The sequence below is a fragment of the Falco punctatus genome, assembly GCF_963210335.1.
Source record: "Falco punctatus genome assembly, chromosome: 9".
Classification (NCBI taxonomy): Eukaryota; Metazoa; Chordata; class Aves; order Falconiformes; family Falconidae; genus Falco; species Falco punctatus.
The window spans coordinates 4287532-4313194 of NC_137589.1; the positions used below are offsets into that span (position 1 = coordinate 4287532).

The following is a 25663-nucleotide window of genomic DNA, read 5'->3' on the forward strand; positions in this document are numbered from 1 at the left end:
TGGTGTGCTAAATGACACTTCAAACTAGCACAGTTACAGCTCATGGAGGGATGGTGATGTGACTATGTGCAAGCATCATATTTGGTCATCCTCTGTTCTTTAATCCAAACAGCCAAGTGACTATTTATGGCTGGGGGGAGCATCAGGCAATTTTTAGATCAAGTCCAGACAGACAAACTCACTTCTGGACGCACTAACTATTTTGTAACTGAGCCTCAACAGATGAGCATGAGACACAAAATCAAACCATACGGAACTCACTCGGCATAATTTTTTGCATAGAGCCCATTACAAGTCTATTTCCTTTTAAGAAGCTTGCTCCTGCAAACCTGCTGCGTGCTCTAACGCCTGGTACTAACCCGCGCTGAAATACTGTGACCCCGGTACCCAGAACATCACTACTGCAGGGACAATATTCTATGGTCACTGCAAGTCTCCTTGGCCTCTCCTTGCCACAGCAAGGTAAGTCCAAATTTCTCTTTAGCCGTTCCGCCAAGTATCTACTCTATTTTGGTTGCTGCAAAACAAGGAAAATTCTTGATCCTGGCTCATCAGGTGCCAGCCTGACAGTACAGTCCAAGCCTGCACTGAACACCAAGCAAATATATAGCATTAACAGGCAAACTGCCAGAAATCTGAACCAGAAAACACAAATCCTGCCCCAAAACTATGGGATAAACTTGCCTACATGCAACATTCATCAGAACTGCCTGCAATTCCTAAATTCAGTATCGCCACTTCAAAATGAGGTCTTAATATGCTTTCATTGACAATAGGAGGCATATTCCTACAATAGCTTTGATTTCTGTCAGATGAATGAGAGCCTCCAATTCATTAAGTCTATTTAAATAAAGCTTAACAAAACACTATTTACAAAAAATATTGCAGAAATATTTACTGATGTTATAATTCACTACATTTCATAACACACAAGTGCCTGATTACTTACACAAGCAGCCTCTGAATCGCGTTCTGATACAGCACCATGCCAATTGGATTACTCCCCACTGACACCCACTGCATTCCTCAGACTGCTAAAATGTCAAAAGAAAGATTGGCATCTGTCTTAAGATTGTTCACACAGCATCCGTGAGTGCTCCAGCAGCTAGACCTCTTGCGAGGGCACAGCTCCGATTAGCCGTAAGAGCTACACAAATGCAAACAGATCCTTATGACTCAGTGTCTACTTCTGCTCCACAGCAAGAATAGCTGTTCTTTGAAGTGGACTCCAGAAATGTTAGTTTGGTGTTGCAACTGAAGACATCAGTCTGTGTGTGTCTCCCAACAGGTTTTGCGTTGCTTAATGCGTACGCATGACTACAGCCTGACACCCCAAGCGACAGGACAGAATGCTAAGTGCTGCACCCAAGTAAGGAGAAAATACAAAGTTAGTATTCCACGTTTACAGGTTCAACTGTGTTCCCATTTGCAACTCGGGCATTTCCTTTTATTGGAAGTCTTCCACAGCACAGGCAGCCAAGGTTTTTTCTTTTTCTAGTAAAGCCCCAACTCTTACAAATAGCACAGATCTGGAATATGAAATCTCAGTGCACGTGAGATGATACACAACAGAGATTAAGGAGGTTATTTAAGGCGGCTAAATTTTACAAATATTAATCACCCAATAACAACTATTTGTACGATCTTGATCCTGCATTTTTGCTCCTATGATGACAGTTACAACTATCTTCTTTATTACGCATCAATATTGCTTGCCTTTGCTCATATAAGCCCATAATGAACGGAGCTGCTAAAACCAAACTACTTCAGCTAACGTGCTGTTAAGTTTATTCTTCAGAACATGTAAATATTTATAGGGTTTAGTGCAGTTAAGTAAACTTGGAAAACCAGCAACAGCTTACAGGCATATCCAGAAAACTAAATCCTGGTTGCCCTCATTGCACAGTCCCAGTGCCTTCAGAACAGCTGGATGTACAAGTTTCCAGAGAAAATACTACAGCAGCAGCCTTTATTTACTTCACTGTCTCTCTGACAGATGTGGAGCGCACTGGCTGGCACAACTTGCACATGAAATCGGCAAATTCTTCCAAATAGATTGATGTAGTTCTGCCGCTTATCTACAGAAGCAGAAGAGAGGCTGGGGGAGGCAGACCTGGGCAGCAGCACTGCATAGTGGATCAGGACAGGGGCCCACCAGCTCCACATACAGTTCCCAACAACAGCAAGGTTTAAACATGCAGTGAGAAGAGACTAAAAGCAAGTAAGAACACAGATTAGTAACCCCCACTTCAACAGCATTTGCTGTCAGTTTAAAGTTTCCTGAACAATTCAATTCCTCAGTTAAACTGCCGTGGAGACAAATGAGCAATTGCAGAGCAGCAAAAAGCAGTGGGTCAGACAGCCCACAGCAGCGGATTCTGCAGGAGGCTCCTGACCCTCAACAACTGGTAAAAGCATCACTGCATGAAAGGCACATCCGCGGTCTTGCATATACTACGGGGCAGGCGTTCTGTATCTTTGAAAAGGCTGAATAGGATTACGCTGAAATGAAACGAGCAAAACCAAAGAGAATTAATTTCAATAATATACCTGCTAAAAGAAGTACAAAGGGTTTTGCTAAATTCATGGAAGAGTGTGAAGATGCCTCTGTTTAGATAAAACATGTAAAAAACCACCCAGAGATTCAAGATTTCTTTGATTCAAGAAGGTAGCAATGCTGCAGTAAACAATCTGTTCTCACATTTGTGTAGACTAAAAAGGAAACACTTCATATTAAAGAGGTCTTTGTGCCTCCTACATGGGACAATCGCAATCAACTTCACTGTTCCTTGAACTGCCTGGTCATAGAAGGCAAACTTCTCAAACAACCAAATTATACATTTTAAACGTCAGCAGCAGTCAGATCCCTCTGTGACATACACCAGATCAGAAGCACAGAGCCCTGTGCTGCTTTCTCTTCTGTTACAGGCACGATTGCAAGTGATCTGTATCATCCACATGCTCTCACCCATCTACAGGCCAAGCTGAAGATTGGTTTAAGCGCCAAGGTGACCTTCCACAGTAAGTGAGGGGCCAATCAACTGACCCACTAAAACCTAACTCTGACACTTGTTAAAATCCTACCGCTCCTCCAGCATCAAGAGCGCTGAGGACCGGTGGTACGACCACGCAAGCTGTAGCACTGGAGCTCAGCCCGCACCCTCTTCCAACTGCTCCCCAGGGGCACATCAGGTGGCCATAAATGAAGATCTGTTATCAATAATTGCTCCACCATTTCAGCATTTGGAGGACAAAACACATTCAGTCTGAGAAGAATTCCTCCTCTTAGAGGAAGAACTCTTTTGCAAGCAAATATGACACATCAGTTAATACAAATGATTGTCTGAAAAAACTTTATGGGCCTCTAACCACACCCTCCTGCTCATTCTCCTCATCCTTCATTTCCAGGACCTCTCTTTTTAGTATTAGCACACAATCAAACAGCAGATCACTCTCCAGGTAACAACAGCTTGAGACTGAACCTTCTATATACTAATTTTTTTTCAAAAAAAAATTTTAACCTCAGCAACTTGTATTAACTTAAAAATAACAACTTATAAGACATGTACTTTAAACCTAAAGCATGCAATGCACGACAGTATGACTATCACCTAATTCTTCCCCCCCTCCCCCCCTACATACGGTCCATTTAGTACATTCATAACCTATCATTACAGGACAAAGCAGCACACATGTAAGACCTGCTGAAAGATGTCCTTATCCCCTCTCCTTATCTGTCAGATGCATCCACACCCCTTGTGGTGTTAACAGCTGATCAGCTGCTTGCAGGGTTCCACCCAAAAGGGAGACTGGACAGTGGAAAATTATGAATGATACTCAAGTTAACCATTAGTGCTTCCAAGGCAAATTTAAATAACTATTTAACTTGATAATTTATTCCGTCATTTTAACATAAAATATCACCAACCATTAAAAAAAAAAAAAGTCTTGTTTTTTTTTTAAGCCAAGAGACCAAAATAAAAGCGTGTTTCAGGAGTTAAGATTTTCTACCAAGGTGTACAGCCTGCAGAGTACTCTCAAAGATACACACACACACAAAAGCAAAGCATTTATGGTAGAATATAAGTACAGGACACAGACAACAACACAACAAGATTGCTTACCCAAGTGAAAGTTGTACGCTTATGTCACTGTTACCTGGCACACTACAGACAAGTATGCCAAGTCATGCTTGCCAGCATCACAAAGGCACAGGGAAAGGCAGTAACTAGCCCTACGGGCAACTGTTTGCCATATTGAGTCAAGGCCAGCACAGCAGGTAATCACCCGTCACAAATTCATGCTCTATTTCCCCAAACAGTTCAAGGTAGCCTAAACTGACACTAGCAACGGCTGGTGCATGACCCTTCCCTGCTTCCAGCAGCTTGTTCCCACCCATATCCTCACATTCCCTTATCACAGCATAAACAGCCCCATCAAGACTCAGCTCTACTATGGATGGGACGAGGAAACTAGTCTGGGTTTACTAAAACAGCAAAACCAACAAACACCACCACCACACCCCAACACAAAAATATCGCCTAATCCAGCTTATCAAGCTTCGTTTTCAGCGAGATTAGTCTCAGATGCACTTCTTCACATGCAAACACGCCAGGAGGACAGAAACAAGCAGTCAGGAGGACCACTTCTGGGTGGCAGCGCCAGCTGAAAGCACCTTGGTGCATCAGTCCCTTCAGGCTGCCTTTATTGTCAGTGAAGAGCCACATGCTCCGCAGGACGCAGGGCAGGAGGTGGCCTCCACATCTCCTGGAGCTGCAGAGCAGCCCGGGACACTGCCCGGCCGACTTCATACCTCTATCTGGACAGAATGACTCTCCTTTCCCACAGGGTTTCAGAACGCTTGGGTAACACATTTGGCACTGTTTCAGAAAACCGAAGGGAGAAAAGGACAACAAAAAAAAACAAACATAAAAGAGATAAAGTAGTTGACAAAGGAAAAACTAAGCAGACACATATGGAGGAATACCAGGAATGAACTAACAGTCCTTTTAAGGATGTACTGCAAAACAAGATTCATTGCAGTTTGCTCTAAATATTTTGGATTGTTTAAGAAACACACTCTTATCCACTTCTTCCACAGAGCCAACAAGAGCGTGTGCCTACTTGGCTCCGAGGCCACCACCCCCAGCAGAGGAACTCTGGCCCACGATGGCAGTAGCTACCTCACCGGCCTGAGCTGAAAGAGAAGAGCACACTCTCTTGCGGCAGTTCATAAGCAGGGTTGGAGGAGAAACGAAAAGAAGAAATGCAGTTCTTCTCATCCGTGGGTTGCAGGTCAAACTCAGGAGTTGAAGACACAACCCAGGAACCCCCAGCAGCGCCCTGCAGCTAACACGCGCTGCTAGCACCGCTGCAAAACCCAGCCCTGCAGCGCCAGGAGAGGGGAAGCTTCAGCAAGAACTGAAGCTGAACTGTAAGTCCCAAACAAACTCTGAAAGTTTTTAAAGTCATGACCGCCTTCATCCATTTGTACTGCTTAAATCCACAGCCAGCTGTAACCGGCTTCACCAGGCCCCACAGCAGGACTGCTCTTCTTGCACGTCAGGTTCCCTAAGCCCCACAGGCCACCGAACCTCTTTGGCATAGATACCGCGAGTTATATAAAAGACAACGGAGCTTAATTTCAAATATACATTAGCTTCCCTCCCTCCTCCAAGAAATGAGTCACCCTGGACTTCACATTAACCTTGTACTAGGCCAGTACAGTAGAAAGCCTCCATGTCCTTGCAGAAGACATTTGTGATTTCTCACTGTAATTCAAACTGGCAGTTGTAGCAAGTCACGCTATTCAACAGCCATACTTACTAGACATTCTGTTTTGATTTTAATAAATTTTAATCAAACGAATTGGTTCTAAAAATCTCATCCTTTTGAGAAAGAATCATTTGACTGATACATCCACTGCTGCAAAAACCAAGTCAGTAACAACAAAAAAAAAACCCATTAAAGTACATTTACTTGCAGAGTTTGAAAGGGGGAACTCCACTATTCCTGGTTTGGAAAGAATACACTCCATCAAGGAAACTATGCTGGAATGCAAGAGTTGCACTCTTCACATTCTGTACAGCCTAGATTTCAAGGAATAGAAGCTTTGATGACATGTTTATTTACCGAGGTGGGTAGAGCATTAAAGGATGTCTCCAACAGGGCAAGAAAAACCCCACAAACACACAGAGGTACTTTTTTAAATCCACACAAGATATCTTCATGTTTCAGCTAAAAAGAGCAGATGTGGGAAAAAAGTAGTCCAATATATGGTTTTAATGACACCCGACATTAAATTTAAAACCTAGTAAAAATAATTTTATACTAGAGCTGAGATACGAAGATGCAGTTCAACTAAACAGCTGTCCTAAAGTATCAAACATTTTCCTTTGTACCTTTTGAAAAATACTACCTCCTAAGAGAAAAGATCACCAGTCTGCCAAGAATTACTCCTCTAATCTTTGAGTTCAGAAAAAGCTACACTTTGCACATCCAAGAAACTTTAAACTGATATATTTCTCCTACATAAGATAGAATCAAAACAAATGGATCCTCCACAACCGACTGAGCTTAAACTTGGAGCTGCACAGCCTGAAGTTACCAAATACTAACAAGTCACCACTTGTCAGCTGAACTATGGTAACAGACTACACACCAACTCTTAATCCATCAATTTTCACAAACTTACTTGATGGACTTAGCCAAACACAATTATAAAATAGGACAAGGATTTACAAGTATCAAGGTCAGCTAAAAGTTCACAAGAGCTCCAGCTTGCTAACAAACAGTAACTCACGAAGTCACCATAACTCAGTTGATTTCTATGACAAAAACATATGCTTTAGGCAAAATTGTTCAATTGATAGTTAAATTGTTTTAAGTATGTCACACTAAGACAATAAAACCACCAGCACAAATGTGGCTTACTGCTTTTAATTTTTTTTTTTAAATACTGGTTAAACTGGTACACCTTTCCAGTATCGATACACTCTGCAAAACGTCCAGAGACAACCACAAAAGAATATATGAAGCTTTCATCAATCTTCCTAAGGTTATTCCAGCTACAACAAACATTTGGAAAAAACATGACATCTATGATATGCAAAATGAAATTCTGAAATGAAGGATAATTAACAGCTTTGGTTGCTGGTCCCATCCCTCCCCCAACAACTCCCCCATCCCCGCACAGTTAAAAAGTCGAAGTATAGTAAGAGTTTAAGTTACAGAAAGAAATTATGCAATCTCTCAGCAGAACAGTATTTAAAAAAAAATAAACATCAGCACACAAGTCTATTTGCTTTCTGCTTTTCTCATCAAGATCCCTTCAACGTCCCTTCAAACTATTTTCATTTTAAAAGAACCAAACCATTATTGCCTTACAAAATTTCTATGAACATAGTTTTGAGTTTCACGTACAACTATAGTCACAAGCAACACTAAATACTTTTAAAACTCACATTCTAAAATATACACACAACCATTCCCACACAGATAAGAAAGCGTGAAATATTTTAAGTAACATTGCAAGAGTAAAAAAAAAAAAAAAGTCTAACATTTAATACAACTGGTATCAGAATAGACTCCTGTAAGGCAAAGGAACGACCTCCAACAATTGGTCTTGGGTATTCAATGACTTAGAAAATACCATACAGAATTCCAACTGCTTCATTTCAGAAGGAGAAAGCACTGCGCATCTACTGGCGTGTAAGGAGCTGAAGGTATCAGGAAACAGAGGCATCTATTTTCAAAAGGAAATGTGCTTGTCGAACTACTAACGCAACACAAAAATAAACTGGAACATTTATTAGCTCAGAGAAACCAAACCCACGATACCCATTAAAAAATTTACACCCGATCAAATCTATCAAACGAAGCAGCTCCACAAATTAATTCCTCTACTATAACAAGCATGGAGTAACTTCATGAAACATTAAGGAACAGTACAAGACACACTAGTAGTGCCAAAGTTTCACATTATGTTTTTTACTCTAAAAATAGTTGTGTATTCCCAGCGTTTAACCTGCATGTACACTAGGCCACAAGGTATCTACTTCTGGGAAGTTACAGCACAAAAGTTAACACACAAGGTCAGTAACTGAAGAAAACCCTGCTCTCACATGTCCCTGTTCTTTAACAGCATTGGGAGAATTACCCACAATTTCCTTAGGAAAGCACTAAAATACAAAACAAAATTGGTATTTGAATTTTTTGAAGCAGTTAACTACAAAAATACTTTGAGAGAGCCTGTAAACATTTACAACACAGTAGCTGTATTAATACAACATTATTACTTTCAAGGTCAGTATTACACATGCAATTTCTTGGAGCTACATATTTTGGTGTTATTTTTAACATCTGACAGAGCATCTTGTACTGTTGCAAGCTCTACACTGTTTACAAATACTCCCAAGCTGCAGCTGCCGATTCTGCTAGCAAATCTTACCATAGCAAAGAGAAAAGTAATTTTAATGATCCAGTAATGGCATTTTTTACAGTACCATATGCATTACATTGTTCTGTAGACTGCCTTTGTAATTTTTCCACCTTTCAATGACTACATAGAACTACAGGATTTGATTACAAGGATATCCACTTCTACAAAAGGTCAGAAAAATCCAAGCATAGTTGGGAAACACGTCCAACACTATTCAGATTATGGATGAACTCTACACCTTCTTTTAGCTGATACTATTGCAGGAATTTCTACATGTGGTTTACTTTTTAAAATTAAAATGCAGAGATTAAAAAAAAATCTATTGCAAAATGTCAAGCTTACATTTTAATTCTTCATTCTCCCAAAATACCTAACCACAGGCAGAACGGTATAAGGTAGCAGCAAACAACTTACCAACACAAGCATTTAGAAACAGCCAGTCAGTCTTTTTCATTCTATTTTTAATTTGCTTTAGTTTTTTGAAGTCCACTTCAAGTTCTTCCTTGCTGCCAACAGCTCCAGCCAATTCAATTCTTTGGAAGTCCATTTTCACATCAGATTCACGTTTGGTTGTAGGTGGAGATCTTCTTTGGCTATTACCACTACTACAGCTTCCCCTCCATCGAGCTCTGTCTTGCTCATTTATGATTGAAGAAGGCTCTTCTGTGTCCGCCAGTTCTATTGTTTCTATGTTGTTAGGTCTGGGATGATCACATACAACACATTTCCTGGCCTTCGCCCAGTTTTCATATGTACAGACAGAACAAGTCCAGTGCTGAGCCCTTGTGTTTAGTTTATTTCTGTCATTATATTCCTCACAGGGATCAACAGAAAAAGGGACTGGTCTTGAACCAGAACCTGAAGACTGAGGAGACTCTGTGGGACTCCTGGTCCTGCGTTGAGACAAGCACTGAGTACACCTGATTGCTCTTGGCCAGTTCAAGTACGTGCACATGTGGCACGACCATTTATTTGCACTTTCCATACTGTAAGATGATTTAACTCTTGGTCTTGCGCTAGAATCTGGACATATCAAAGGACTACTCCCTCCTTCAGTGCTCGTAGGATCCCAGTCTCTACCAATATCACTTGAACCGCTTTTAAATGGGTCTTCTGTGATAATTGTTCCACTAGGTCTCTGAGCACGACACATGGTACATTTGATTGCAGATGGCCAATTTTCATATGTACAATACTCACAAGCCCATTTAATTCCACGCTCTGTCATCGTGCACTTCTTGAAATTAACTGTGTCAGGCAGAAAGCTAAGTAATCAGAACACATCATTAGTACACACTGGTTGTATAGGAGCTCTGTTTAAAAAAAAAAAAAAGTAAATTAGACTCAATCCAGTTGATGTGTACTACACCAAATATAAAAATCAGGCTGGGCAAACAGGCAATCCTTTTTTCTTGATACTATCCAAACATCTAGGGGGAGAAAAAACACTATGGAAAGGATAAGACTTGAGCTAACAGCACTTTAAATGCAGACTTCAGGATTACCTAGTGCAGAAATTATAAGATAACTCAGCTCTGCATTTCTAAAGTTTCTTAAACTTGCACAAAGGCTTCCAAAACAAATTCAAAAAACAGATACACATTAAGCACTGAGAATATTGAAGAAGAGACCAGTATGGCTACAGAAACAAGCCACATACTAAATTATTAAAATAAAACTCAATATGAATACAGCAGTACAAGAAAAGGAACACAAAGCCTAAATCTTGTGAGGTCTATTACAAGACCTCACCAGATTTGGAAGGAAGGAGTGTAACAGGTGAGCAGTTACACAACGAATCAGTCCTTTTGGAGAAGTAGGTGTACAAGTTTACATAAAATGCACGCATCTGAAAATTTTATACATGTGCTTAATCAAGACTAGGCCTTGACTGGACACCACTCATAACAGTACTGTTACAAAGTTAAAATACCACTTGGAAGCAAGCACAAGCTGTGTGTGCTGGCAAGCTAACATAGTAGTTTTGTTCTACAAATCCAGATTTCAATCCAATTACAACTCACTTTTTCTCTAGTGAAGAGGGGATTCTGTCCTCATGCTGGCTCAGACCTTTTCCTCAGATTGGCAAATATGAAGGATGAGACTAAGCAGGTAACTATTCCTGTAAACAAAATGAAAACAGACTCATTATAGGTATCCTACTGGACCTGAGTAACCAGAAAGTTAATTATTAAATGCCACACCTATACTGATCCCAATTTACTTGTTCAAACGCAGTCATGACCTGCTGAGACTAACATATAGACTGGTAAAAATAAACCAGTATTTATAAAGAACCAGTCACCACACAAGCAATCAATCTGCTGAAGAACTATTATCCAATCAACGTCAAATTCACATCAAAACATCTACAAACACTCTTACTGCAATCTGAAACTTAGGATGGGGAAGAAAAAAAAAAAAGCTTTGCATAGAAAGCATAGCAGAGGGAAAGAGTGAGGCAGGTAGATAAAGGACAGATGGACAAACGTATAGACTATTTCCTCTGTTACCACAGAATAGTTACCCAACACGTATGAGACAATTATGTGCTATTTTTAAACATGCAAAACTGTTAAAAATATAAATTTGTCATATCAAATGACTGAGAATTCTCAGTCATCATATTGCAACTCTCTCTGCTAACGAAAACACCCAGAGTCTAGTAAACAAAAACTCTAAAAAGAAGTTACACAACAGGATTAAAATCAAAACTAGACACATCAAACTAAGAAGTAGTTTATACCTGTTCTCCGATTAGGAAATGTTTTATGAGTTAGTACACTCTTCACCGAGATACCTTCACATGCACCTTGCTCTACCAAGGCATAGCTAAATGTCCACTTAAATTTGTGACCCTTATTCCTACCATCTCCCTTCTGTGGGCTCCAACACACAGCGCAGGGTTTTTTTCCAACAGCTCAACGCTGATCTATTCGCCAGATCAGGTGGCTGCATGAATGAGGGGCTATCGCATGGCCAGGACAGAGGGAAGGGTAGGACTATCCTTTTCAGCAGCAATCCATATTTATGCTGCATGAAAGCAGATGAGCAATCAGGAACACATAAAACTTTCTCATCAAGCTCGGGTTCTAGTATCACTTGTTTGAACAGCCTGCAGAACACTTCACTCCCACCTCTATGTTATAAAGCCGTGTCAAACTACAGAATGTGCCGAGAAGGCAATTAGCCTTCCTACCGCCTCCGCTCCACCGTTCCTCATAAACGTCCACGGCCATGCGTAAGGGAAAAAAAAGCAGTGAGATCATACTAGGGTCCCCATTACCTGTAATAAAATAAATGAAAAATACATATACACGAGAATGCAAAGTCAACTTGATTTTACTAAAGGTGACTTCATAAAGAAGACTTTTCAGAAACGTGGAGAAAAAAAAAACCCAGTTTCTCTACTCCATAGACAAACTAAAGCTTTACCAAAACACCTCCTGTATGAGTACACTATATGCTAGATTTATCTATGCCACTTGGTCAAGGCTTTTTCCCTCAATTCCCAAAATAAGTTTTTAAATTACTTTAACATTTGTGAATAGGCTTATTCTCTCTATAAACAGTAGAGCTTCCCGAGATATTAACACTTTCTACTTAAGGATGTAAGACAGTTGAACGCGGGTTTCAGAAAGGAGAAGGAAGCAGCACACCGCGCACACATCTGCCAACGGCCACCAACAGAACCACCAAGAGCAGTTTCACTTCTGCTACCGAGGACAATCAGAAAGTGGCTGTCCCAATACGGCGATGCCCAGCACAAGCTTGAGAATAATTTCCACCTGAGCAGAAGCTGGCATGTTTTGAGTAGGTTATGCTTCCAACCAAAAGCCAGATCCGTATACAACGTGTGACGAAGCCCGAGAGGGATCTGTAACTGTAAATTGTCTCTTACCTGCCCTAGTTTGTAAAGCCTTAAACAAAGCAGTTCCCACTGAAAACAAATCCCAACCCACATCTGGGATAGGGCAAGAAAACAAAGCATCATCTGTTTTACTGACATTAAGGCTGGGAAAGGGGAGTGCTGCTCAAGTTGTTTTTGCAACCAACTACTTTTCAATCTGAACAAATACAGAGATACTACTTATGAAACTAAATAGCACAGTGCATATTGTGTGACAGAAAAGCTTTCTTAGATATTGTAAGATTAGGGGTTTAGCTGCAATTATCCTCTGCGCTCCTGAAAAAAGCTAGATGCTTTCAGATGTAATTCTTAGAGAGGCTGAGTATCTGCAGCTTCGAAAGCCACCGAGATATGAGCTCACTACCTCTGAACACGAGGCCTCGGGTTATTATGAAGTAAAGCAGATGAAAAGGCTCAGTGGAGCAATGCAATTTCTCTTCTTTGATAGCTCTGCCAACACCCACTACAGCACAGCTAGATGAGGCAACTTAGCACTCCCACCTATCAGGGGGTTCTTTACCTTTAGGTCTTGGTCTGACCCCCAGCTGCACCCCACCCCAGGGCCACCAGAACCATCTGATTTACTGGTGACACAGGATTATCACCCAGCCACCCAGCAGTTTGAAGATTGTTACATTTTTTCAGAGTTACTTCTTTGTCACCCTGTTTCCAAATTAACTTATTTTAGATTCTTCACACAGGAGAAGCTGAATCATGTAGTACCTCCTCCGACAGAGAAACAACGCAACAGTGACTGTGAAGTGCAGGTGCACGCCGTATGTCCAAAAAACATGAGCAGACAAGAAATTAAAGCCCACAAAACTCCAAGCAGATTCCAATTCATCAGTTTATATGGTGTGCTAAATACCTTCTGGACAGACTAGTCAGTAGAGTAACTCAGTACATTAAAGAGAATTTACCAGATCTTAATGTATTCTCAAGTAACAAAGAAAAATCAATGCATTATCAGACCACTTTTTACTAAATTAAGTCAGTTGGAAAAGGTCTCCTAAAACAAATTAAATTTTGTTCTGCTTTGTTTCAGCTTTTAAGAATAGTCTTCTTTTTAGGTGCATGGGAAAACGCAAAATGGCACAGAGAAATCAGGAAGAAACAGCTGTTTCTTCCCAAGTTGGGAAGTCCTTAAATAACATTATTATGACAGGTTATATTATACTCCTCTCAATTTAGTTATTCAGTGTCCAAAAGGTATTTTTGAGCTCTGTTTCATTAAACAATCAAACCCTTCCCCGTAAACAGGGGACACTGATTTAAGCCAGTCTACACTATGGATTTTCTGCTGGGCTGGTGCTGGCATCTGTGCTGGCAGAAACCTCGTGTAATCACACTGACCAAATCAGTGTTCCCACCTTAACTCATTTTGCTCACGTGTACGGATTTTCAAACAAAGCTAACTGCTGCTGCATTTGCAGGGAAAAGAGAGCTTAGGTATCAACGTAAGCCTTCAAGCAAGACCTGCAAGGCAGAAGAAATCCACCCTTCTTCCCCCTGACCTAGCTGCCTCTCTCAGGCTGCTCCAGAAAGAAAAGCGGGCTGGTTTATTTATTTTTATTTTGACACACTGAAGCAACTTTTCGGAGGAACAAAATAAGCAGCAGCATCTTGTTCTGAAAGAGAGGACCCTATAACCAAAGGCAGAATCTGTTACCGCAGCAGCTCAGCAGTGCGGCGGTAACACCTCTCACACACCCGACCACAAAAAGGAGCGCAGAGGAACAGGACTGCGAGTCAAAGCAAAAGATCAAACAGCAGCACTTTCACTGACTGTATTCCTTATGTACGATGAAACATGGTGGTTTTAAATGTACACCTACCAATAAAGGGTCTCAGTCTAACAGCTGTAATTGCTCACTAACAGCTGGATAACATTGCTGTGGAGTTTATATATACATAGGATGGGCAAACAGCTTTAAGAAAAACTGCCTATGATTAACCCTACATAGTCTGACGTACTTGCAGAAGTACTTGCTCCCCCTTGTACACCACCACCTCAAGTTCTCTTCCAAGTACCCATAAAAAAATTACCACGCTTCTTAGAAAACTGAAGTTCATTTATACACAAATAAACTTTCTAATTAAAGCTGTAAGAAGAGGACCTGTTAAAAACACACATCTGGATGATCACCTTAAATGGTTACGATAAAATATGCACTAGTCTGAATTCAGGTAGTTACAGCTGGTTTTGTTTTATAGAACTACAGAATGTTTTTAAGAGATGCCTAAGATGAATTCGAGTCAACTGTTCAAGTCAGAAACAAAGCAATGGATTGATTTCACTGTTTCCAAATACATTTCTAAACACTGCCGCTCTTGCTGACCCTGACCACAGTGTCTTTCTAAATCTCACATAAACTGCACCAAGGGGCTCAAACAAAAATTTTGCAAATTTTTTTAATACAGCCAGTAGGAAGGTCTAGAAAATAACATAGCTGTACACAAGCTTAAATAAAAAAGGCCAGTTCGTTTCTTTCAAAGCTGTAAACTCTCTGAAAACCTCCCCAGTGATTTGCTACATAAGAGACATGGTTATTTAACTGGCTCAAATTCACTTTTGTTATCTGGGTCCAAGAATCCTTGTGAAGTATCACACTGTCTATACACTTCAACAAAAACAACTGACATTTTTAAATAATCTAGTTGAAATTTATTGCCAAGTATTAAGAATCAATTTTCACCTAAATTTGCCTCACCCAGTAATTTAGGGTGGAATTTTACTAACGCTTTCTTCTTTTAATGTACTATACTTGCTTACTCCACCTTCAGCTAACTATTCTGTTCTTGCATGACTGCTTTCTCAAGAATTCAGCATAAACTTCAACAGATCATTATATTAAAAGCATAAAACTTGAACCTAAGCTTCTATAGTTAGAAAGGAACCAACAACAAGTTGCATTGTCATCTCTGCAAATTAGTTTTTAAAAGAATTAAGAACACTGACCTTGTCAATGAGACAACCAAATCAAATCAGTGCTGAATCTGGAAACTCTGCATTAAGGGTAATAATTATGTATTATAATAAAGAATGGAAAGATTACTGCAAAGTCACAAATGTAGAAGCATTCTCTTTATTAGCCTGAATACATTGAAGCAAGGAATTTAACAAGTAAGCATAGCTGCTTTGATTGTTAGGACAGTTCTTTAGAAATGAAAGGACACTGTCCCAAACAGATCAGCAGAAAGGAGAAAATACTCTGTCATCTCAGGAAGAGAGCACCGAAATAGTTTTCTGCAAGCTGCTCTACAAGGTGGGGGGTTTTGCTAACAAAATTTTTCTTTCTTTAAAAGAACACTAGCCAGCTATTTGCAGTGCAGACAGCAGGAACTGGCCTCTCACTGCTGCTATCATCACAGAACGCAGAAAAAAGCCCTTTCTGATAAAATACAGATAAAAAGCAAGAACCATGCTGGAAGACAGAGGCTCTTGTCAAACCACATTATCCTTCCCAGTCTCATCCCAGTAAGAGCACTGCTCTCAAAACACGAAGTATCACCTTTGCTCTCCTCTGAGTAGTAGAGTTCCTCCTTTGCTCCCAGTAACATGGATAACAGGGAGAATGTTGCTGTCTTAAGACAGGCGTCATTAAGATTGACACATATCTCAGTTCTGAAGACCAAATCATTGCTATGTAAATCACAACACAACCTATAAACTGTAACATTAACGGTGCACGAGAAAAGAACAACTGAAAATATTTTGCTCATAACTGAGTAACTATTTACAATCTAGTATGTTAAACGAGTTTTAACATTTTTCTTCAATTTTGATAGTCTGGGCTGTCAACAAATACTCTGCACTGCAGATTTGTAGGTGTGACCTTTGTTACATGTAAGAGTGTATGACAAGTTGCAAGTGGGCAATTAGTTAAAAATCCAGAAGACTTGATCTTTCACAAAGAAACAACGCTGCAAGAAATGCAGTTCCCTTAACCAAAGTAATTCTGACAAAGTAGAAACTTTCGAAAACATTCAGAAGTATGTTCATTGGGTGAATTCTGACAGGGTTTGTTTATATATAATTAATAAAAAATTTTGATTTATGGATACGCATCTCATTTCAAAGCGCCCTAAGTCTACTGTGTTAGGTACTTATGATATTCAGAAAAATGATGCTGGTTTTGGTTCAACTTTCTTTTCAATATTCAATTCACACTTCCAGCCCAACTGCTATCACTTCAAATAAACCCTAAAGCCTGACTTTTCATAAGCAAGAGAATTTATATGCAGTTTTAATGCAAAAGGATAGCTAATTTTGCAAACATTCTATGCAGTAAGTAGTCAAACGTTTTGGAGGTTACAGATCCCAGGAGACATCTGAAATACAAGATCTGACTGTGAACTTCAGGTTAGGGTGTAGACCTAACTATACAGACTCTTGCACAAAAGCTGAAAACGCATCACAGAATTAACAGGTATTTGACAACATTCACCATTCACTCTTTCTGCTGTCTTTTTTTATTTTGAAGTTTATCCCTTGAAGCATTTTTGTGCTCGTAACCACTACAGTTAATCCTGCTGCGTAACTTGCAAAGTGCAGGTTTCCATTCTATTTGCTACTCACTCCTCTGGGTCAAACTACATATAGCTCTATTAAATTTGTGACTAAAAGCAAGGAAAACTTTAACTGCTGCAGCAGCTTGCAGTTCAGTCCTCTTTCTTATTTCAGGAGAGAGTTACATTTTTCAGGTTTTTTTGGTTGGTTTTGTTTTGTTTTAAACTTAATTGAAAGTGAGCAACTACTTAATGAGATGTTACTACACATTAGGATGGACCAAATACAACCACTTACTTAGAAATCAATACCATTTGGTAAAATGAGAGTAAGCAGATCAACAGTTACATAATACACAGCATCTCCCACACAACCCTAATCAAAAAAACAAGCAAAGTGACTCAAAATAATGAGCTCTGATGAAATATTCACATAAATACAGCCAGCAACATTTAACGAATGTGATCATCATGAACAGTCAGCAACAGATAAATACTGACTCAAGATGTACAATACAGTAACATATGTAATAAAACACAACAGAATTGTTAAAACTTCATTTTTAAGACATGTGCATTGGACAAAGTACAGAAGTTGAACAAGGGCATTCTTTATTAGAAGCAAGATCAAATACAAAAATACAGTTTATCTGTGTTTAGACTATATGCCTAAAACATGTGACTCAGTTTTGTTTAGATCTCAGCCATCCTCGCACAAGATGAGGAAAACCAGATGTCATGCTCTGACTAAAAACACACTGTGGAGTCACACATCAAACTTGAAAACACTTAAACCTGTCCAACAACCAAGGAACATTATATTAAGGCTTGTACATTTGACATTCAGTTCCACTAATTATCCTCTGGACCTCCTCAATACTGGCTGATCATAAATTAGATCATGGCTACACGCAGACATAGTCACCATTTGGTGGAGAAAAACCACCCGCCTCCAAATGAAACAAGGAAACACACTCAACATCAACTGTTGTGTAGTTTCCTCCTAATTAATGGCAAACCACTTGCAGATACAGTTAAGGACTGACGTCGGTATACACATGTGCAATTGGGCTATATTTAAGACTAGTTCTAGTAAACCATACAAGCTACACTATTAGCCAGCTCTTCTTAAATACTGGGTAAATAGCAAAATACTGAAAAAGGGGAGGGATGGTAAAAAGAGAAGCCAAAGTGCTACTGTCACAGCACACATAAAAACCACTACTCTGTGTGTCACTGCTTCACATAGTGCAAAGAACTAGTAACCAATACCACCAGAAAAGCAAATTCAAACTCCTCCTAGAGAAGGAGTGGTATCAGTTTTAGGGAGGGGGGGGAAGACATAATTATTTTTTTAGCCTTATAATTAGTAACCTGCATTTTGCTCATAACTATCCAGCAACCCCCAAGTTATTCACCACAACGTACTCTGAAACTTTTTAGCATCTCAGGGTAACAGCTCTAAACAGTAAACCTTCTGCTTTTGAGGGGTGGGGAGTAACTTACTCCTAGAGACAACACTGAACAACCTTCTTGAAATAAACCATTTAAAAGCCATGAGGTGACAATTATTTTTATCTCTGCCAAGCTAAACAGTAATGCAGAGAACAAAACTGATGTACGTAGCTCAGCAGACCACCGCAACCCTTCAGCAAGATAAAAATTAGCTTCTGAACAAGCACACAGTAAAGGGAAGCCTTTACAATCAAAACCTAAATCCACAGGCTCATCCGACAGATTGCATAAATGACAACATGATGATCAGACATTGTTAAGACACCTAGTACAAAGTACTCCTGACTTATCATGGTAGCATGAACTAAAAAAATGGGAAAAAGAGAGAAAAAAAATAAAGGCCTAGCATGAAAACAAGTATATATTCAACACTTCCTGTAGCTGCAGAAGATTTAAGACTGAGACCTGGAGATTGAAGCTGTTTCAGGGGAGTATTCAGATAGCAGCAACTAATAAACATGCCAGCTGTCTCTACTGAATCCCTGCTTAGATACCAGGAAGATGAATGGAGGCAGAAGAAATACTTTCAAGCCCATTAGCCTGAAAGAAGTACAAATCAACACTTACACAATGCACTTACAGTCTTTACAACCACAAGAAACAGGATTCTCTCCTAAACCGACAATCACCTTCACAAAGCAAATTTCCTATTTTTTGCTAGAATTATCCACATTATGAAGTTTATGACAGTCATTTTTCTTCCCAGCTAATCAATGCACCGAGTTGCACGGTTATCAAATGAGTAGACCTACAAAAGTGTGTGCAACTTCAAAGCCACTTGATCATAGATTACATAAAATATTACTTGATCACAATAGTTCTCATCTACTGGAAACAAAACTGATCACTCAAGTTTATTTTTCTTTCCAGTGTCACATAAACCATGGTTCTGACAATCATCTTTAACTCAGGAAAACTAACTCCTGACTATCTCTAGAAGATAGCAAAACTCCAACGTAACTTAGAAAAATTTTCTTAACATCTGTAAACTCCCCGCCAACTAGGACTTTTTCTGTTTCATTAAAAACAGCTACTCAAGACTAGATGCTAAATGAAATCAATGTCAAAGAATCACATGGAGGATTTTTAAACCATAACATTTGTTTACAATAATAATGGCAAACATAACCCAAATAAAACATCACCACAATTGGCTTCTGGCAAGGTGGGAGTAAGGAGAAGAAAAAAAAAAAACACCAAAAACAAAAACACACACACACAAACCCGTTGCCTCCTTGCTCACAGGTGATAGTTTCAGAAAGAAGCCCTACTGACACTTACCAAAACAGACACAGGTCCATACTTTCAGACCCCCATCCCCTGGACAGCAGGTTGCACACCTGGTATTCATTTTGTACCTAGCTCTCATTACTTCAAGTATTTTCAGATCAAGTCTGAACTCAACCTTTAAAGACAGATGTAAATTCTGTGCCTTCTCCAGCATCTGTTTTAGGAGTATTTTTCTTAATTTAAAATGCACATGTGAATACAAGCAAAATTAGCAGCCATTCTTAGCAAAAAAAAAAAAAAAAAAAAAATCCACCTTACCGGGGAAAGAAAAAAAAATACTACTGCATTATTATTAGCAGAACAGATCATATCACGATAAACTCAAATAACTGAAGGGAAAAATGCCAACTTAATTATGCCTGCTGTACAGCAGAAGATGCAAAAGGGCTGCAAACATGACTGCTTCACAGGCAAGACGCTCTGTACATACCAGTAACTATGCTATTTCCAACATATTACCCTCCCATGTGCCTCCTAAAAAAAAAAAAAAAAAAAAAAAAACAAAAACACACAAACCACAACAAACTACCATTTTGTCTTCCTTCTTGAACCAAGGTCTCCATATCAGCCCCCTCTTGACAGCTCCTTCTTCAAATGTCACTGCACTCATTCTATGCTCCACCCTCTCCAACACCTCTCCTGGTCTTCAGCAAAATGAGTTTTTGCATAAATGGGACAGCAGCACAGAAAAAAAGGCGTTTTAAAAAATGCTAGGTGGATACAACTACAGTTCAACTGCAGAGCTTCTGAAAACCTGCCCATGCCACAAAAGAAGGAAACACAAAATCATCTGTATTATTAGAACAACGCGTTCTTAGAATTGACAAAAGTTCTCTTAATGTATGTTAACTGTAGGACACCAAAAAGGTAACAGTCCTATCATTAATCTTGTATTTCAAGAAAGTTCCAAAACAATTTACATACATATGAGAAGTTGCGCTTCAGCAACTGATGCTGCAAAATCACACACAGCCACAAAATCAATCCAATCCTGTGCAAATTAAAGCAATATCAGTTATGCAAGAAGTGCTATGAAAAAGAGTAAGTACCAGGAAAGCGTCTGAATTCCTAATGTTTGAGATCTTAATTAGAAGATAGAAGTTTTCTTTTTAAGGTATAACAAATTCCATTCAACTGACATTACAAAGTTATAATTATCTGTTATTTAACTGATTTTACCAAGCTATGCCATTTGACAAGTGAAGCAGTAAGCTCTTCATCAGCTGTGTTGAAAAAAATTCTTTCGACTCTGCCTCATTCCCCTCTTCATATGCAGTACTACTTAAAAAAAAATAAAAAACTAAGAACTCTGTCACAGCTAAGCCAGCCATTTTCAGCTGCCAAACTAAAGTTTAGTTCCATTTTAGTACCAGAAGACTGTGGAACATAATTCATGCAGTTAAAATGAGGATTACTTGTTGACATAAATTCTGAACAGCTCAAAATAACCAACTCTTCAAACTTAGGGGGGAAGAAGGGGCATGAGATTGCTAACAGAACTGGCAGTAGCAGTTTAAATGCTTTGCTGTGATTGGTAGATGGTGTATCACAATAAAGAGCATATTGACCTGAAGTTCTGTACAATCTTGACCCAGTGCAAAACCGGTATGGCAAAGGGAAGCTGGAAAGAGAAACTCCAACACCTAAGTTAATACCACATGAAGGAGCCTGTAAATCTCACGTTAAAGTGCCTGAGAGTACATCTGATTATTTGATTGACTGTATTAAAAATAAACTCCCTTACAATCAGTAAAGTATTTTCTACTTACACTTCTGACTTATTTACAGATCCATCTCGCAAAGAACACCAAAGACGGATGGGATTTCCCATCCCCAAGGAATTTACGTATCGCGTGATGTACAATTAGCATGGCAATACACAAGGCCAAACAGGCTGTACACAAGGTTAAATAGGACTGAAAATGTTGCCCTGACCAATTTTGCATTTTAACTAGTTTCCCATTTAAGTCATGCCTCTGTGATGAATCCCATTGATGTTTTACGCCACTGAGCATTCCAATTAAATTAGTATTTTTAATTATACTTCTGAGAAAATGCTAATGGATACAACTCTACAATAACAGATCATGGCCTCATTGGTCATCCCCATATGCCAGTCCTCACTTAAGCAGCATAAGAAAAGTAAAGGTAACAATTTCTTTTTTTCTTCGAGAGTTACACCATGTAATTAGTTTCACAAATCCTACAAAATGCAACACATCCAAAAGCATTATTCTCTTTTAATGCTGTGACAGAATTAAATCAAAAGTGATCTTTTACATATGACATGCTAGACTCTGCATGCTGAGCCACCAACTCAACTCAGCCTTCGGAAGGAGGCAAATGAAAGAGTTCCAGAACACCTCCTGCTGCTTACCTGCTTCCCCACCTCTGAGTAACCACTGGAAAAGGAGAGGGAGGGGGGGGGAAACCAACCAAAAAGGATTCACAAATCTTTCCTACAGTCCCCGAAGACAAAATGCTAAATAAGCAGAAGGGAGAGCAAAACTTCAGTGCAACAAATATCTCCTGAACTACTCTTACAAGGCTCTTCTCACACCAGAATGAGCTTTAACACGGCATGTATTAGAAAAAGGAGGAAGTTAATAGACAGAAGACATCTCACCTTTCAATTTGTGCATCAACAAATGTATCAACGTGCTAAACTCACATGCCAGCTTCACCACTTATGACACAGCAGGTTGCTAGTGAGCAGAGACTGTTCAAGCACAGCACAAAGCCTGTCAAACAACATTTGTTTACTACACCGGCTCCCAAGAATTCTAGAAAAAGTTGTCATTATTATCACTGAAAGTCACCGTGGCAACAAGAAGTTCTCAGCGGCTGCGCTGTGTCTACAGAGACCCAGATGAATCGTCTCCCATCACCTCTCCCACCCCGCTGCTGCCGGGAGAGCGGCTGGGTGCTGCGGGGCGCCGGGAGCGGGGGGACCCCGGGGCGCCGAGACTGGCGGGCACCCTGACCTCGCCGAGAAGTTTACCTTCCCCTGGCAGGCAGCTGCCGCAGCGTGGGACTGCGAAGGCAGAGCCAGAAAGCTGGGAAGGGGTTTGCCTCACTCGTTCATAGAAACTTTTCTCATCATTTTTAACCTCCGGCTCCCAACAGCGAGCTCAGCTTTGAGACACCTCCCACGGCGCGCTCCGTTCCTGATAAAGCACCGACGATACGCGGTGTTGTACGAGGGGCAGCATGATGGAAGTTGCGCTAACCCAAAATTCACAGGCACAAGCCAGCAGCTCCCATCACCCATCCTATCGGGCACACAGACCCAACCAGGCAGCTCCAAAGGAAAGAAAAAAAAAAAAAAAAAAAAAAGGAGGGAGGGAAGAAGTGGGAGGCAGCAGGGGCAGGATCTCGCCCCAGCAGAGCGAGGTACCGCAGCCCAGCGCCGGGAGAAGCCGCCACAGGACAGAAATCAGAGTTTCCTGCCTTTGTAGCGAGGCTCCGGCCGCCGGAGCACGGCCGGCCGAACGCCGCCTCGCCGGGCGGAGGGCGGCACGCCGCAGCCCGCTGCCCGAGCGGAGCCCCCTTCCACGCGGGACGGTGACCCCAGCGGGGCAGGGCCGGTCACGGGGCCACGGAGGAAGCGACTCCCCACACGGCCCCTCGGCCGGGCCGCCCCCGCTCCCGCTCCGCCGGCGGCCGAATCCCGGCGGGTCACCGGCCGAGGAGCCGCCGCGTGCGGGCTCGGTTCGCCCCCGCCGCCGCCCCCCCCCCCCTTCCCCCGCGGGGGGGCTGCCAGCTGTTCCCCCCAGTGCCCCGTCCTCCCCCAGCGCCGCCCGAGTAGGGGAGAGGGGCTTTACCTCGCCGCCGCCGGGAGCCGTCCCTCGGGCACACGCTCGCCGCTGCAAACCGCCTGCACCCCGCGCCGCCGCCGACCCCCCCCCCCCCCCCCGGCCCGCTGGCTGCGGCGTCCTCTCCCCGCTCAGGACATGGTCTCTCCCAACGCGGCGGGCTGCCGCGGCCGCGGGCGTTCCCACTCGGCGCGGCGGGGGGAGCCTCTCGCCCCGCTCCCCGGGCTCCTCTAATGGCGGCGGCTGGAGCGGCCCAAAGCAAAATAAACCCCCATACGGCCAGGAGCCCGCACGTCAGCCCGGCCTGCCAGCCTGCCCGGCGCCCATTGGTGGAGCCTGCTCGCTCCCCTCCGCCAATCAGCCTGCGCCTCTTTGGGAAGAACGGGTGATGTCATCCCTGCCGCTGGGGCGCCTCGCTGCGGGGGCGCTGGGCTTTGCCCCGTCGGCCGCCGCGCGCAGCCCGCTCCGTGCCGGCCCCGCCGCCCGGGGCCCTCTCCCGGGGCCCTCTCCCGGCACCGCCCCCGGGCTCCGGCGGCTGCCCTGCGGCGTCTCCCTCACGCATCGCCCGGTCGGTCCCCTCGGGGCCACCCGGCCCCCAGCGGCCTCCCCGTTGGGGCTGGCGCTCGGCCCTGCCGGGGCCCTCCCTGAGGCAAACCTGGGTCCGCCTCGGTCAACAGCGTCGGGGGTAAGGAACGCACCGGCTGCATTAGAGGTGGAAACAAGACCGGCCACTTGGCTTGACGGTGGTGTATCGGCATAAGAATTTCCTATGGAAATAATCCCTCATGAAAACCCCCTTGCGATGGCATGTGGTCAGGCAGCAGCCATCGAAAATACCACTTGTGTGGCAACACATCCTTCCAGCACCCTGACAGGAAGCATCTCCTGCATGGAATAAATAAAGAGAAAATGGCAATGGATTGTCTCACACTCAGGCTATACAGCCCCCAGCCTTGGTAGATTCCCATTAATTCCTTAAGTTCTTCACTGCAAAATATTCCCTGAACACTGGTAAGAAATAAACTCAAGATTTTCTCCACATGTTGATTCCAGCCATTCCTAATTCGGCATGGTGAGTGTGTGGGGTTGGGGTTCAGGATGTTCACCCTGGCCCGAAGGACTGTTCCGTAGCAGTCATGCAGTGCAAAGCCCATTTCTCAGGCGACAAGGCCAGTAGCAACGGCTCTGCCAGCCCTTGGGTTCAGGCCTCGTGCTAACTATACAGTCATATCTTTTCTTTGCCTTCAACTCAAAAATTGTGAGTCTGCATCTTCTTTAAGCTGCTCTTGCAGGCTCACTGACAGAAAAAGTGTATTTGCCCACATCCTCACTTTTCCCTAATAGGTATAATTTGATACCTGACTTTTTTTGTTCCATCACAGTTCCTACTTTTTATTTCAGGCTTTCTGAGATGTTCTAGTACTTTTCTGTGGTTTCATTCCCTGTTCCGAGGGTGATAGAGGGGACTCTGTTAGCTAATGCCTTGGGCTAGGTGTTGCATTGGGAAACTCATCCCCTTCTGACCAGCTGCATCCACCCTGTCTTGTTCGGTCGGCATAAAAAAAAAAGCACCTGAGATGTTCAAGCAGAGCAGTGATGCCTTGCACTAGAGAAAATCTGTTTGTCCAGCAAACAACTAGAGCTAAGGTCAGGACAAGTACAATGTAATTGCTTATGGAGACTGAAATAGAAATTTGTCTCCATTTGCAATTAGATTAGTTCTCTATAAACATGAAAAACTGTTGGAGGGGAGGGTAATGTGATTTGTCTTTCCCAGACTAGTTATTTACTAAATTCTCTTTCAGACTCCACTGAACAAGATGGGCCCCAGTCTGCCTTTTGGGAAACATACCAACAATTACATATATTTAGCTATAGAAAAGATGAGGACAACTCTATTTTCTTTCACACACCCACATATAAGATCCAGATGAACTTGGATAAGTCATGTAGAAGTCCTTATCTTAAGGAATTGTGCCATCTCTGTGCTTAGAAATAACACAGAAAATGTTTCCCTTGCTCTTGGCAGCTAGGCAAGATGATGGAAGAGCTGTCATGGAAGCGAACAATTAGTGGGGTAAATCCTAAATGCTGCCACAGCTGTACAACAATGGGGAATTCCCAGAAATAAATGTTCCAGATTAGACTGCATTAAAAGATAGGAAAACACAATGAATATATAAT

The 25663-nt window shown here is 41.8% G+C and overlaps 1 protein-coding gene across 5 annotated transcripts in view; it reads right to left on the bottom strand.

Annotated features, from left to right (window-relative positions):
• ZRANB1 (zinc finger RANBP2-type containing 1) overlaps positions 1-23941 on the bottom strand; it is a 46609-nt gene extending 22668 nt beyond the window's left edge. Inside the window, exons 1-4 of one of the 5 annotated variants that reach the window (XM_080403128.1) lie at positions 23489-23941; positions 22291-22405; positions 10465-10562; positions 8855-9753 (exon numbers count right to left, since the gene is read on the bottom strand). In XM_080403128.1, coding sequence (XP_080259254.1) covers positions 8855-9668 — 814 coding nt within the window. In that variant the 5' untranslated portion in view covers positions 9669-9753; positions 10465-10562; positions 22291-22405; positions 23489-23941. Of the gene's footprint in view, positions 1-8854; positions 9754-10464; positions 10563-11186; positions 12459-22290; positions 22406-23488 lie in introns of those variants that run through there. The other 4 variants (XM_080403125.1, XM_080403127.1, XM_080403124.1 and 1 more) reach the window with 4 other exon arrangements.
• Positions 23942-25663: the final 1722 nt, after the last annotated feature.